General features: G+C 50.0%; 1 protein-coding gene across 2 annotated transcripts in view; it reads right to left on the reverse strand.

Moving 5' to 3' along the window:
• The window catches only part of CUX2 (cut like homeobox 2), a 315,719-nt gene that overhangs the window by 118,186 nt on the left and 182,022 nt on the right, over positions 1-15,511 (reverse strand). For both annotated transcript variants that reach the window (XM_064379840.1, XM_064379841.1), the window contains exon 3: positions 12,204-12,251. In XM_064379840.1, the coding sequence (XP_064235910.1) occupies positions 12,204-12,251 (48 nt within the window). The remainder of the gene's footprint in view (positions 1-12,203; positions 12,252-15,511) is intronic.

Here is a 15,511-nt window from a genome sequence, read left to right on the forward strand (position 1 = left end):
GCTGAGGCAGGAGAATCACTTGAACCTGGGAGGTGGAGGTTGCAGTGAGCTGATATCGCAACATTGCACTCCAGTCTGGGAGACAGAGCGGAACTCTATCTCAAAAAAAGTATCAAAACACACACAGACAGACAGATACATGCACACATACACACAACATAGTTTTTACTGGATGTGAAAGCTGCATATATGCAGAGCTGGCTTTTCCTGTATGCAGGGGGACTTGCATGGATTTGGGTACGGGGCAGGTCCTGGAACCAATACCCCAATATACTGAGGGATGACTGCAGAAGAAGCAAAGCTGGGATTTGAACCCAGGCAGTCTGGTTCCAGAGCCATGCTCCTAACTACTGTGCTCTACCATTTTTCAGATAACTTCAGATATGTGCATGATGTACATATGCATGCCCCTCCCTGTACTCTCAGCTTAGAGACAGGGGCATGTGTCTTGTTCCCTGCCTGTCCCTAGGGCACTGCACAGGGGCTGGATATAGCAGGGCCTCCAGAAAGCATTTCTCAACAAGGAAACGGGTGGGCTGGTTACTCTCTCCCATCCCCATCTCCTGGCTTGGTGAAACTCAACCGTAACGTGATTGCCACTGGTGCTGTCTGGGGGTGTGCGTGTCCATCTGTGTCTCCCATGAGGCTGTGTGTGCTATGAGGACGGGAAAGGGATTGGGGCCACCTGTTGCCATGTCCCTGAAGCCTGGCACTCACCCTTGTATACAGCAGGTGCCAAATATATGCTGCAGAATGCAGGTCTCAGGAGGGAGGCAGGGGTGTGCTCTGGGGGAGCTGTTTGGAGGGGTGAGGGCACTTGGGAAGAAGAGGGCCACCCCCGGGGTGGGGGTGAGCCCTCCAGGGAGCCCCCATCACTGCCTGCCCCCAGCTGGCTGTCCTGGCTAGTTTTCCAACAAGAAAGTATAGGAGAAAGCCAGAGTGGGCAGGAGGGGGACACCAGGCTGCCCCAACCCCAGGAGCTACAAGGACTGCAGCCCAGTGGGAAGGTGGGATGTACATCTGGAACCTTCAGTTCTGGACGGAACAGAGAGGGTGTCCAGAGCTCAGCTGACAGCAACACTGAATCACCATGATCTTCTTTACTCTGCATCAAGCTCTTGATCCACACCGAATCCTCCCAGCCTCCTTAGGCGGGAGGTCCCCATTTTACAAATGAGGAAACTGAGGTTCGCTGAAGAACCTGGCAATGGGCAGCACTGCGACTTGAACCCAACTCCAGGCGACTCCAGGTTTAAGTCATTTCTGTACTGCCACAGGCTCCAGATGAATGAGAAATTTACACTCACCCTTTCACCCCCGGAATTCAGTGCCACTCCTGACACTCGGTAGGTGCTCAAAGACTTCCTGAACGCATGAGTAACCAGTAGCATTCACCACCTAAGCCACTGTATCTAGCGCCACACCTGGCACCTAGTAGGTGCTCAACAAACATCTATGGACTGATGAAGGCAGGACTGTGTGAGTGGCCACATGACCCACGCTGGTGTCAATGGGGCCATCGCAGAGCTTCCACCTTGCGTCCCCCACCTCCCAGGAGGCAGACGTGAGCCCTGAGAGACCGACTGAGCCATGAGATGGATGCACGCCCGGCAGTCTTATCTCCCCACCGGCTGGCCCCGCACGGCCTTCCATAATGCAGTCCATTAAAAAGCTTGTAAATTTTCATACTCGAAAGCCTACCATGGCGTCGGCACAGACTAATTGTTGTTAAATGTGCGGGAATGTTACTGCCACGCGGCTGGAGCGATCACTCTTCCCAGCCCAGCCCAGACGCCAGCCCATTCCTCTGCAGGCGGAAAGCTTACAACATTCGCACAAGGCCAGAAAGCAATTCGTGTCAAAAAGATCAATAATATAAAAATAAAGCGCGAGAATTCTAGTTAAAGGGAATGTCATATAAATATGTGGTTCACGTCCATGACTCCAAGATTAAAAAAATCAATCAATATCGTTCTTTAGATGATGTTATTTCTAATGAGAAATACCCGGAACAACTGCAAATAACTGCTTAACTGGGGGGAAAAAGCATTAATAATTTACTTTATAAGGCATATAATACCGAATGAGAGAGGATTGCTGCTGGTTCTTAATTTGGTTGTAATATGGCATGACAGGTTCAATAATGCTTTGGTGGGTTCTTAATATTAAATTCAGAAGGCTGTTCATTCAGTTCATAGTTAAGTTTACCCCAAGCTGGGCAGGGCAGACTTCCAGAGGGGCAAGACTTGGTTATGGGCAGCCAAGGAGCAGGCACCATCAAAGCAATTACGTTATCAAAGAGGAGGGAGGATGGCGGGGCCGGGCACGGTGGCTCACATCTGTAATCCCAGCACTTTGGGAGGCTGAGGCAGGAGGATCTCTTGAAGCCAGAAGCTTGAGATCAGCCTGGTCAACATAGTGAAACCATGTCTCTACAAAAAACACAAAAATTAGCTGGGTGTGGTGGTGTATGCCTGTGGTTTCAGCTACTTGGGAGGTTGAGGCACGAGAATCACTTGAACCTGGGAGGTGGAGGTTGCAGTGAGCCGAGATTGCATCATTGCACTCCAGCAGAGGAAGGAGGAGAGCTATGTGTGTGCACGTGTGCATGTTGGAGTTATTAGAGAGGACAGGAGGCCTGTTCCTCATTACATCTGACTTGAGCGGCAAGCAACACTCCTGTTTATTGAGCACTTATTACGTGTCAAGTTCTGGGCTGGATACACAGACCTGGGCTTGTATTCTTCCAGCTCCTTGTATGCGGTGGGCTTTCCTGGCAGAAAGAACAATTCAGCAAAGAAACATCTAAAAGGCATGGACCTGGCTGAATGATGAGCTCCTTTCCGGGCCTACCCACCTGCAGATCTCCAGCTGGGTCCCTAGATCTAGAATCACCATCCTCAGCCCCTCCTGCACCCCCAGATACCTCAAGGGGCCCATTTGGCCCTCCAAGCTAAAGTTTGCATCTTCCATTCTCTGTTCAGCGGATGAATTGCTGTGTGAGCTCGGGCAAGCCACTTTACCTCTCTAATTTTACACTCATAAAAGGGGATGATACCAGCTGCGCCTCCTCGGCTGCGTTGCTAAAAGGAGGTGACACAAGAGGCATCCCCACTGAGTGCTGAATAAACCTCGCCAGGTGGTGTCCCTGCCCAAGTTCCCACTCACCACCACATGCTGCGGGCCAGGCTTGTCACCTCACCTGAGAAACGGGTGGGAGCAGAAACTTCACCATGGGGCTCACGGGAGGGAGAAACGTGACGTGCTCAGTCTCCGCTCAGCTGCTGGGAATGCCAACGCATGCTCACGGGGCACTCACCATGTGTTGGGCTTTGTTCTTGGGCTTTTCAAGTATCAACTCATCGAGTCTCCCATTACTCCTACGAGGCAGATACTATGACCACCATTTAAAAACAGAGGACCAGCCCAGGCAGCATGGCAAAACCCCATCTCTCCAAAAAAATACAAAAATTAACTGGGCGTAGTGGTGAGTGCCTGTAGTCCCAGCTACTCGGGAGGCTGAGGTGGGAGGACTGCTTGAGCCCAGGAGGTGGAGGTTGCAGTGAGCTGCGATTGCACCAATGCACTCTAGCCTGGGTGACAGAGCAACTCTATCTCAAAAATAAAAAAAAAAGAAAAGTAAAAGCAGAGGAAAGTGAAACCCAGAGAGGTTATGCGCCTTGCCCAAGGTCACACAGCCAGGAAGTGGATGAGCTAAAATGTAAGCCCAAGCCAATTTGGCCCCAAAGCCCCCACCGGCCCCCACCGCTTATCCCCTAGGGTGGTCCCAGCAGCCAGCAAGGCCACTGTTCCCTGGCCTCCCCTGCTGTCAGAACTGCACGAATCTTAACATCTGTTGTGGCTCTAAGGGAGCCCTGTTTGCAAAGGGATGGTCATACCAGTGCCAGGAGCGTCAGGGAAAAGGATAGTTTATGGAGTGAGAGAATTATGCCATCAAAGACAGCTGGAAGAGCAAATAATGTTAAAAGGCAAAAAAAAAAAAAAAAAAAAAAAAAGCCCTGTAATTAAATTTCAGCTGAAACGGAAGAGCAAGAGTTTGTAGGCAGACGCGGAACAGAAGCGGGGCACAGGAACCAAAGGAGGACGCAGCACATGGGGCCGGGTGGGGGATGGGGGCCAGGGCAGGGAGGGACGCGCACATCTCGGGTGATCTTAGCTGTGAGGACACTCCCCTCCTCCACACCCCTCTTAAGCTGCAAGCACAGGTACTGACCCACTAGAAGGGTCTTCTTCTAGGTTAGGACACCCCTTCCCCACCCACAATTGTCTTGGCGGGAAAAGCAGAAAAACCTCTGTCTCTGAAAGCATCTTGGCCTGGGGCAGGGAGGATGGGGGAATGGGCTCTCCTCTCGGCCATCTCCAGGAGGCCAGGGTCCCCATGTTATCTGATTAGCGGCCAGAGGGATCCTGTTAAAATCTGAGCCAGAGCTGGTCCCTCCCCTGTTCTAAAGCCTCCTGTGACTCCCATCTTATTGAGAGTTGCAGTCAAAGTCCTTACGGTACTCTCAAGCCATTAGCTTTAGGCAGATGTATAAAGACAGAAGATGGGAAGCACCAGTGAATGCCAGGGGCTCCAGGCTTGATGGAGGGCCAGGGTGGTCAGCGAGGGTTCCCTGCTCCCCCAAGACCTGACATCTGAAAGGAGTTCATCCAGCAAAGAGACGGTGCAGGGAAGAGCATTCGAGGCAGGGGGCACGGCAAGCACCGACACCCAGAGGTGGGAACGAGCCAAGGAGTCTGCTGGCTGAGGGGAGAGGCAGGCGGGTCGGATGGCAGAGGGCCCCCTGGCCTTGAATTGCCACCTTCAGAACTTTCTCCATCCCACAGGGTGTGAAGCCCCTCCAACCTCCCAGGTCTGAATTCTCATGCCCCCTGGTCTCTCTCTCTGCCTTAAGTACTGACTTGGGCACCATATGGTATGATGATCTCTGAGCCTCTGCTTTCTCACCGGGATGACTGGCATCACTAGAAAGTGGGAAGCACATAGTAGGTGTGTGGCTAAAGCCACTTCAGTAGACCTCTAACAAAGGCAGGGGCTGTAGTGAGTGCCCGGCATGGCTACTCATTAATGACGATGGGAGTGCTCTGAGTGACCAGGAGGGGGCACTGTGGGCCCCCGGCCTTTGCTCTCTCCCCAGTCACCTGTTGATCTGGTCTGGCTCTGATCAACCACCAGGACCCCAGCAGGTGGATGGGGGCAGAAGGATATCCCAGCTTTCTGCCCACCTGGCAGTGAGGGGACTTGGGGTGGACCGTTTGGCACTTTTGGCAAGGTGAGTCCTGCAGGGAAGGGTCTGGAATGCCTTGAAACATGGCATCTCCAGCCAGAGGAGGTACCCCTGAAACCCATGTGAATCAGGCTGGCAAAGTCTCAGCACCCATTTTACAGATGGCACGGTCAAGGGTAACTGACACAACTAAGGTTACATTAAATACATCTCTGTTGATTGACTGAGCGAATCATTCACTCATCCAACAAACACCCACCGAGGCTGGGAGCTGTCACGTTGGGCACCGGGTCTCACTTTGCCACCTAACCCACTCACAGGGGAGGCAGCAAGACCCCATCTCTAGCATTCTTACAAATCCTGTTCCAACATAACTTCTCTGCTCCTCAACATACCAACTTCCACTGAGTCTGCTGTCCCCATCACCTCTGGGGTCTCAGAGATGTGTCCTAATCCTACCAGAAGAAATCCAAAGGAGAGGAGGCCAAAGCCTGAGGACTGCTGCCATCCCTCAGCTGGGACCCTGGAAGGCAGCTGGGCACCTGGAGGGCAAGGCCAGGCCTGAGGCCGATGGGACTGCATGCGTTCCACGTGCCCTGGCTTCTGCACCCCGGCAGGGATGGCTCCCCTAGAAGTACCTGTCACTGCCACTCTAGAACTGGGAGGGGAGAGTGCTGCGCTCTGCACAGAGACAGGGGTTCAAGGCCTTGGTACTGGGAGACGTTTTTGACTAAGTAAAAATCTGCCAAAAGACTGAGGGAGAGGGGCCAGGGAATGGGAAGAAAAGGGAGAAATAGGTAGAAGAAGAAAGGAGGGAAGAGGAGGGAGAAGAGAGCTGAGAAGTGGTTAGGAGGGGAGAGGAGAACCGGCATTCTGTACATTGGGGGGTCTGGTCAACTACTGCTATGTGTGTAACCAGCCACCCCAAAATGTAGTAGTGTTAACAGTTCAAAACAACTTAGGGTCTCTCACTGTTCTGTGGGTCGACTGGGCTCAGCTGGGCGGTTCTCTTGTCTCTCAGGTGGTCACAGTCAGAGGGCAGTTAGGGCTACAGTCATTTGACAGCTTGACTGGGTTGGATGTCCACATGGCCCCTTGACTCCAGTCTGGTGCCTCAGTGCTCCTAGCCTCTCCTCCATGTGCGGTCTGATGCCCCAGGCCCTCTCCACACAGGCTGGGCTTCTCACAGCAGGGTGGTCTCCAGGTAGTCACACTTCTCACACAAAGAATGGGTTTGGAGAGGTGGGGGGCACGGGGCAGAGCCAGCAGGCAGGCTAAAGGCTACACTGGTTAATGCACAGTGTCACCTCCGCCATGTTCTACTGGTCAAAGTAGGCACAGGCCCAGATTCAAAGAATGGAGACAGACTCCATCTCTTGGTGGGGGAGTGCAGGGACAGACACACTGCAGATGTGCATGGGATGGGAGACACTGCTGTGGCTGTCGTGGGGGCAGAGTGTCAATGTGAAGCTCACCAAACAAGTGGAACCTCTGGGATGGAACCGATGGCCTGCCCTGGTCTCCTGGACATTATTTCAGAATCACAAGGACTCAGCTCCTACAGACGTTGTTTTCTTTTTCTTTCTTTAAAGGATTTCCTGTGGAATCCTAGGGGCATCCTTGAGGGCAGGGGTGGTATCCTGCCATCTTTGGATCTGGAATAGCCCTTGCACAGAGCCTGGGACACAGAAGGTTCTCCACAAGGATCTGTTAAGTGGATCTGCATGGTGCCAATAGGAGGGTGGCTTTGTCTTCTTTGGGAAGTCCTTCTTCTGGGTACTGCAAAAATACTTGCTCTCTCTCATACCAAGAGGCATCGAGGTGAGCACCGGGTTGTGACCATCACTGGGCTCGCCTCTAGAACCCTGCCTAGTATGCAGCAGCTATTCAGTAAATGCTTGTTGAGGCGAATGAATGATTACATGGGCTCAGCTGATGATCTAATGCATCTTTACCCACCTCTCTAAGCTCCTAGGAGATCGTCACACCACAGACCCTGAGTGGTTAGAGGGAGAACTTCCTCGGTCTCACACAACCATACACACCCACCATGTTGAGAACAAATGACTCAGTGGCCACTTGACACACAGAATGTCACTGAATCTCATGCAATCCTATGAGCTGACCCTATCTACAGATGAGGAAACAGTGGCTCAGAGACATAAAGTCACTCACCAAGGTTACATAAGGTCTCTCCTCTCTGTCATCTGAGAAGCCAGGGCCCCCCCGATTAGTGGCCAGAGGGATCCTGTTAAAACCTGAGTTAGAGCTGGTCCCTCCTCTACTCTAAAGCTTCCCATGACTCCCACCTTATTCGGTGTTAGGGTGGGGCCCAGACCATGGGTCTAACCCACTCTGGGCATCGGAGGCCAGGTCAGCCCACTTGGTCCCCAAACTGCTATATTTCCATCAGGCCCAGGTGAATGTCTCTGTTCCGATTCAACCCAAAAGGTTCTCTACCACATAGGCCACTTCTCCTTTATGGTGGAAGAAAAAGGCAGCAGAGAAAAAGACAATCTCCCAGCAGTGGCCATGCGGTCTTTCAAGCTGGGCCAGTGCACACGCTCTTCAGAAAAGTTTCACCTCTGATTTAGCATAACAAAACTTTTAATTTAGATGTTTTCATGTCTCCCTCCAAGTAAAAATAAGTTTAAAATAATGACTGTAATAAATGAAGGTAATTAATTGTAGTTTGTTCCTTTACTGTCTAGTCAGCTTAATTTTACCTTTTCAACTAATAATGAGAAAATAATTTTTGTGCTCGGAGGGTTAATGATATGTAACTGTGAGAACTGCTAATTGCATGTTGCAATCCATCCATCAACAACCCCATCTGTGCGACTTGATTATGTTTGCTAAATTATTGCTTTGAATTATCTTTCATAAAGCAACTTTTATAATTAGCGAGGCGTTCGTCTTGCTCTTTTCTCTGTATGCAAGGATATTCAAACTTTGGCCATTTCAAGCTGTCTCCATTAAGCCACCTTCTCCGGCTGTCTTTGTTTCCTTGAACAGGAGAAATCAAAACTGTCCTTTAAGCAATCAAGGCAGACAGAGAAGCTTCCTTGATTCACAGCAGGGCAAATTCACTTCCTCTCCGCCCCCTCCCACTGGTGCGCGCGCGCGCGCGCACACACACACACACACACACACACACACACAAAGAAAGAAAAGACCCGCACATATGTAATATAAAAAGATAAGAAGTATGCCCAGATTTTGAATGCACCAGGGTTAGTGAAGCAAAATTCAGGAATAACATATTATATTTCATTGAACATGGTATATTTCATGGTATATACCATGAAACTGAACATGGTATATTTCAAGGAAAAGCCTGCACTGGGGAAGAAGGAATGACGAGTGTGATATTCAGCCCAGGCGTTTTATGGGCTAGCTTATGTGACTTGAGATGGTGTTTGCCCCAGGGAATATTTCCAGGAGGTGATTAATACCCACTTGGGAATCGCAGCGCCAGCCCAGAGCCCGGTAGATTGCGAGAGGAGAGCGGCATAAAGGATGAGGCCTCATTAAAAAAATTAAAATGAAAATCAAATTTGGATTATAAACGGCCTGTGCATGTGCAGCTCTTTCTGGATGAAGAAGATGCTTTTTATTAACACCTTCCTTTGGCGGCATCTCTCCCCTGAGGCGCAAGGAGGGACACAGAGGCCGTGATGGCTTAGTCAATAGATCACGAGAAAACAAGGAGTTTCAGGAATAAAATTCCAGACAAATGTAGTCTTCTTGGTACATTAAAGGGAAGATGGAAAGCCCTCTTAAGAAAATTAACAAAGTTCTTTAAGGTCCCCAGCTATTAAAGTGGCGTCTATTCAACATACTACATGGGCTTTGAAAATGAGAATTCTGCTTTGTCTTTCCTTTTGGCCTAAGACTTTCTCTGTCCCAATATTTATTGAGTACCAACTGTGTGCTGGACCCTGGGACTGCCTCCAAGTTGCTGAAGTTTTTTGTTTTTTGTTTTTTTTTTAAAGAGACCAGGTCTTGCTCTGTTGCCCAGGCTAGAAAGAAGTGGTAACAATCATAACTCACTGCAGCCTTGAACTCCTGGGATCAAGTGATCCTCCCACCTCAGCCTCCTGAGTAGCTGGGACTATAGGCACAAGCCATCATGCCCAGGTAATTAAAATTTTTTTTTTTTTTTTGTAGAGATGGGGTCTCATTACATTGCCCAGGCTGGTCTTGAACTCCTGGCCCCAAGCAATCCTCCCACCTTAGCCTCCCAAAGTGCTGGGATTACAGGTATAAGTCAATGTACCCGGCCTCTGAATCCTTATTGTTAGCCTCATTTGCCAGAGGAGGAAAGCTAAAGTTCCGAGAGGTTAAAGAACTTCCCTGAGGCCACACAGCTGGTCTAGGAGCAGAGCTGAGGTTTTGACTAGGCCTGAGTCAGATGTGCATGTATTTTCTACCACGCTGCAACTGGGTCTTCTCTTGATCAGCACCCAAATCTCACGTTTCTTCTTCTGAAAAGATAACATAAGTCACGCCCACTTCCTACAGGAGCGCCCCCCTCCAAACCCTTCTTTGAGATAAAAAGCCTTGAATACCTAGTTAGGAAAGTGGCAGATGGCAGCTCAGCCATACTAGAGATTCAGTAAACCTGTATCGGAGGTCACCACTCACAGGAATAATAAAATATCCAAGACTTCTCATACGCAAGGCAGTATTTTAAGCACCTCATCAGTGTTAATTTTGTTCTTTCTCAATCTCACCCTATGAAATATGTATAATTTTTTTTTTTTTTTTAGACAGAGTCTCACTCTGTCACCCAGACTGGAATGCAGTGGCACGATCTCGGCTCACCATAACCTTCCCTCCTTGGGTTCAAGTGATTCTCCTGCCTCAGTCTCCCAAGTAACTGGAATTACAGGTGTCCACCACCATACCTGGCTAATTTTTGTACTTTTAGTAGAGTCGGGGTTTCACCATGTTGGCCAGGCTGGTCTCCAACTCCTGACCTGAAGTGATGTGCCTGCCTTGGCCTCCCAAAGTGTTAGGATTACAGGTGTGAGCCACCGCCTGGCCTGAAATAAGTATAATTATTATTCCATTTTACAGATGAGGAAACGGAGGCACAGAGAGGTTAGGTAACTCGCCTCAGGTCACACAGCTAGTAAGTGGGAGAGGTGGGATTCCAACTCAGGCTGGCTCCAGCGTCTGTGCTCTTCATCCCCTAATAGCTCTTTGTGTGTTGGACATTAAACCCTTTCCCTGCATTAGATCTCAGTTAATCCTCAAAACAACATGAAAAGACTTGTCAATGTCTTTATACTCCCATTTAACAGATAGGGAAAACTGAGGCTTTAAGAGGCCAACAGAAGCTCTGTTTGCACCAACTCAAGCAAGGAAACAGCTGGGAAAGTGATGCTCTCTACGAATAGCTCAATGCCTGTCTTTGGACTGGGCAGAGGGATCAGCTGCCGGAGGGAGCTTGTTTGCTGAGCGGCTCTCCTGGGACTAGGAGTTGGCAGATGGGAACCTCTATTTTTTTTGGTAACACAAAGTCATGAAAACCCCATTCCTAACATTATTGGTCTTTCTGTTTTTTTTTTTTTTCTTCCCAGCCCAGGCACCTTGCAACCAAATGAATCAATACCGGATGGCCCTATAAATAAATAAGCACATCAGTCAACTCGGTAATAAAATGAAAGGATGAAAAATATGGAAATCAGCGACATTTGTGTAAATCCAGTTATTGTTTACTTTAATATTGCCTTATGCGCTTATGTGGTTCCAAAGAGACAGATTTAAAGTAATGTGGCGCTTGGTGGAAAACAGACTTAAAATGCATCCCCACTGGTGAGCTCCGAGCGCAGTCAATCCTTCTGGGGTCCTCCCTGAGCCCAGGGAAGCCCGAGAAGAGCCCCCTCAAGATAAAACGCTTTAGAAATCCCTGGACCCACGTGATTCCAGCCTTTTCTTGACCTGCCTCCTGTGCCAGCCAGACAAGTGGACACTCTCAGACTCTTGGTTACAAAGTCAAGCAAAGAGGAGAAATGGGGGAAGTTCACCCTGATTACAGGGCTTCCAAAAAGCAAGAGAAATTATTTACTGAGGACAGCAAAGGAACTGGGGCTTGGCGGGTTGGCAGGAAAGAATGCAGACAATGTTACTTTTATACTCAAAGAGTGAGCTGGTGCAAATAATTTCTGGTTGGGCTGGTAACTGTGTGGACTTATCTGCAAGGCTGCCTTAGAGAATCAAAGGAGAGCAGAATGCCAAGAGAGGGCAAAGGTCATCTAATACCAACCTATGATTTTAAAAATAGGAAACCAAGCCAGGAATGTAAGGTAGATTTGTTTAAGGTCATACATCTTTTTTAAATTTTATTTTTTATTGTTTTAGAGATGGGGTCTCACTCTGTCACCCAGGGTGGTGTGCAATGGTGTGATCATGGCTCACTGCAGCCTCAACTTGCTGGGTTTAAGTGATCCTCCTGCCTCAGCCTCCTGAGCAGCTGGGACCATAGGCACGTACCACCATACCTGGCTAATTTTTAATTTTTTTGTAGAGATGGGGGTCTTTCTATGCTGCCTAGGCTAGTCTTGAACTATTGCCTCAAGTAATCCTCCCAGTTCAGCCTCCCAAAGTGCTGGGACCACAGGCATGAGCCACTGTGTACGGCCCAAAGTCACAGATCCTTACATGTAGCAGACCCAATGTAGTGTAAGATTGGGCAAAGTCTGGGGAGAGGGAGATTTCTTGGGATCGCACTTGAATTCCATCAAACCGAACAGAGAACCAAGTCACATCACTACACACCGTTGGGATGGGACACCAGAGGGAAGGGCCCAGAGTTTGTAGTGGGGGCAGGGAAGTTTCTCCAAAGCTTCTCGAGGCTGTTGGCCCCCTTGGGCAACTCTAGGTGGGACAGGATGGGGAGCCAGGTGGGGGGCACTTTTCTGACATGCTGCGGGCCCTGGGTCTTACCTCGGCTTGGAAGCTTTTTAATACAGGAGCCACCATCTCTCTGATTTCCTGAAAAAGAGATCAGCGAAGAGTTCACTACAGTGCCAGGTGGGAAGCCCCCGTGGCCCCTGCTTATAGTTCGCTGCTGTGCCTGGCTCAGCATTTCCCAAGCATGTCCCTCGGGGCCTGAACTCTACTGGATTTCACAAGGGACACACACACACAGGGGAACCAAGCCATGCCCGGCTGGGAAATGTCAAGTCCAAGGGATTTCTTTTCTGTAGGACTTTCTGGAGTCTTTCGTATAATGCATGCTGGGAATTTCCAGAAGACAGAGAAAGGAAACAGTGTTTCCCCAACGGATTTGATCACAGAATGGTCTTTTATGCAAAATATCTTGTGAGATAGGTGGTCCATCCTGGGTCACCCTTTGGGGTGGGGTGGCGCTGGAGAGATAACCCCAATTCTCCATGCTCAGCACTATATGAAAGTCCTTCCTTAAAAACCTCTGCCCTTCAAGGTGTTGCTCGGGGCTGCCTCTTTTAGGTTGCACGATCTCCGCAACCCTACCTGTGGCCACCTCTTCAGCAAAGACGGCCTTTTGCATGTTAGCAATGCCGCTTGTGTACTTGACTCTCCTTCCTCACCAGAACGTGCAGTTTCTGCAGTCTAGGCTGAGTCTCTACCCCATAGGGGCTCTGCAGACGTTTGATGAGCTCTATGGACGTGGGCTGTCTTCAGAAGAGAAGTTTGTCCCGGCCACCCCGAGCCTCCTATTTCCAGACCCTAATTTCCTGGCTTTCATAAGTGACCTGGGGTTCTCAGCAACTTGGGCTAGCCTGGCAAACTCCTATCTGTTCTTCTCTCTGGCCTGTAAGAGGGAAGCCTTAAGAACCACGTGTTCCGAGACTCCAACCTTAATCCTCCAGTTTCCTGCAAGATCCACTGGTGTGACTCCCCTACCACAATCAGCCACAGTTACCAGTAATCCCCATGGGAGGTACTGAGGGGCTAGACAGGGTGGGAAGTGGGGGGGCCAGACAGCACAGGAAAGGAAGAGATGGTCTGAAGGAGACTTATGGGCAGGTAAAGAATAAACCCCTTCACTATGCAAATAACATTGTGTTGCTTCTGCCCCTGATTCCAGATCCCTGGGGCTTTCCCAAGCTGCTGATTGACAGACCGATGTATGTCGGGGACCATCAGGGGAGACACAGGCCGTGAATGTGAACCTAGTAGACTTGACCGTCAGAGGCCATGCGTGCGAGGCTGAGCCATGGAGGAGGACGCTTCTGAGAATCTGGGTCACAGGTGGTGAAGTCAAATGCCCACCAGGCCAGGCAGGACGTGGCTGCGAGGGAGGCTGGGACAATGCAAGCCCCACCGATGGGGTGATATGCTCTGCTCTAGCTGACGATGGCAGCAGGAGCATGGAACCTCTGGGTTGCACAATCTACCAAATATTCTCAAAAGACACCGGAAATCCAATTTTTAGGTGAAAACACCTGAGATGCTAAATATTGGCAACTCACCATAAAGTTCGAAAGACTCTGCAGACTAAATACAAATGTGTTGGCAGAAGACCTCTGGTCCATGTTTAGGAAACATTAGTTCTGATGAGGCCTCTCAGAAACCACCTCTCCAGCAAGGTCATACAGCGAATGAATGGCACAGCTAGAATCTGAACCAAGGTCACCGGACTCCCCGGTCGGGCTCTTTTCACAACCCCACACTCTGAGGTGGTATCTGAGCATTCTGGGAGGGACAAGTTTGGCGGGACTTCATGCTAACACTGCCCATTTCTAGAAGCATGCCACCTCGTCTGCTTCACGGCTGGGGGACGCCGAGCACAGGAACGAGCAGGAGGTGAGCTGGGCACCAGCCAGAGGAACTCTTAAATAAAGCCTCGGCGTGACTTTCTCCATCAGGAGAGACTGGCTCCAAAAAGGAGCATTTTCAGAGGCACGACTATAATAGGAATGGAAACTTATTCCTCCTAATTACATAATTGCATAATTATGCAGTATTAAAATTATGTAAGCTGAACTTAGAGGCTTAAAACATGGCCTGGATTTCCCTCATCACCTGGGGACTCCCACATGGCCCCAGAAGAAAGTCAGTTGGGCTAGGAGAAGGAGGATGAGACAGAGGGTCTAAGCTGACCAGGGAGAGGGCAGGTGCGGCTGTGAAGATGTGGGGCCGATTCCACTCTGCTTCCTGGAGTCAAAGGAGAGTCAAAAGTACCCTCATTCTGGGGAGAAAAATTAGTTTCCGGACCAAGTTGAGCTCTGTTCTAAAAGGCGAAGGAAGGGTTCTCGGCTTCACTGATGCCTTCTTGGCTCTTGGAGTCAAACCAAAGGCCTGGCTTGGCTTTTCTGAAGCCGCAGCATGGGAGAGGCTTTCAGACCTGAGATTCACGCTGCTTCTCCATGTAGACACTCTCTTCCTTCTAGACTTGCTCCATGGACAGACCTAGCTAGATCCTAGTCCCTTCTCTTGCCTTGAAGAACCAAAGACATTTATGACTTGGGTGAGAGGATTCTGCAGTTAAGAGGCTGAGGTGGACTTGAGGCTTCTCCCCTCTGTGCTCATGTGGCCTGATTCCTGGCTGGGTCTGCCTCTTCTTCATCTTCCCGTGGTCCCCTCCCTGACCAGCAAGATGGCAACAGGATCCCCCTGCCCCCAATCCCGGAATCAGACAGGCAGAGTGTAACCGGTAATTAAGGTCTCCCATTTGAATGTCAAATTCTGTCCCCCCTTCCTCTAGCACATCTGAGCAGGTAAGGACCAATGTTGACCTTCTGCCGGCCAGAATAAAACACAGTTGGCTTTGGAGAGATCTGGCCTCAGAGATCCCTGATGTCTGTTCCCCGTCACAGCTCTGATGTGTCACATCCTTATCATATAGAGTCAGAGGGCTTTATTTTCCCTATTTGTGTTTATTCTCATCATTCGTTTGTAATTTGAGAAGCAATAGGGGGGCCTGAGAGAGGAGAGAAAAGAATTCACACATTCGGTCCAGTAAAGAACAGAAACTTGTCTGTTCTCGTCTGTTCCTTGGGGGGCCCTTGCATTGCTGGAGGCTGGCCATTCTCTGTCCGCCCCCGCAAAACCCCCTGCAATGGCTGCTAGAAGAGGCACAGGTGGTTGCTGGGATTGCAAGGGAGGTGGTGAAGAGGAAGAATGGGGTGCACGCACAGGGGGTGGGAGGCGAGTTTCAGAGGTGATGAGCGCTGGCAGGCCCCGAGAGGGTGTTAGAGAGTTGCCGCTGCCTTCTTCCAGACGCCAACGGGAAAACAAAATCAAATCAAGAACTCTAAGGTACACTG

Source organism: Aotus nancymaae, unplaced genomic scaffold, assembly GCF_030222135.1.
Source record: "Aotus nancymaae isolate 86718 unplaced genomic scaffold, 86718_ANA_hifiasm-v0.15.2.pri h1tg000021l, whole genome shotgun sequence".
NCBI classification, from domain to species: Eukaryota; Metazoa; Chordata; class Mammalia; order Primates; family Aotidae; genus Aotus; species Aotus nancymaae.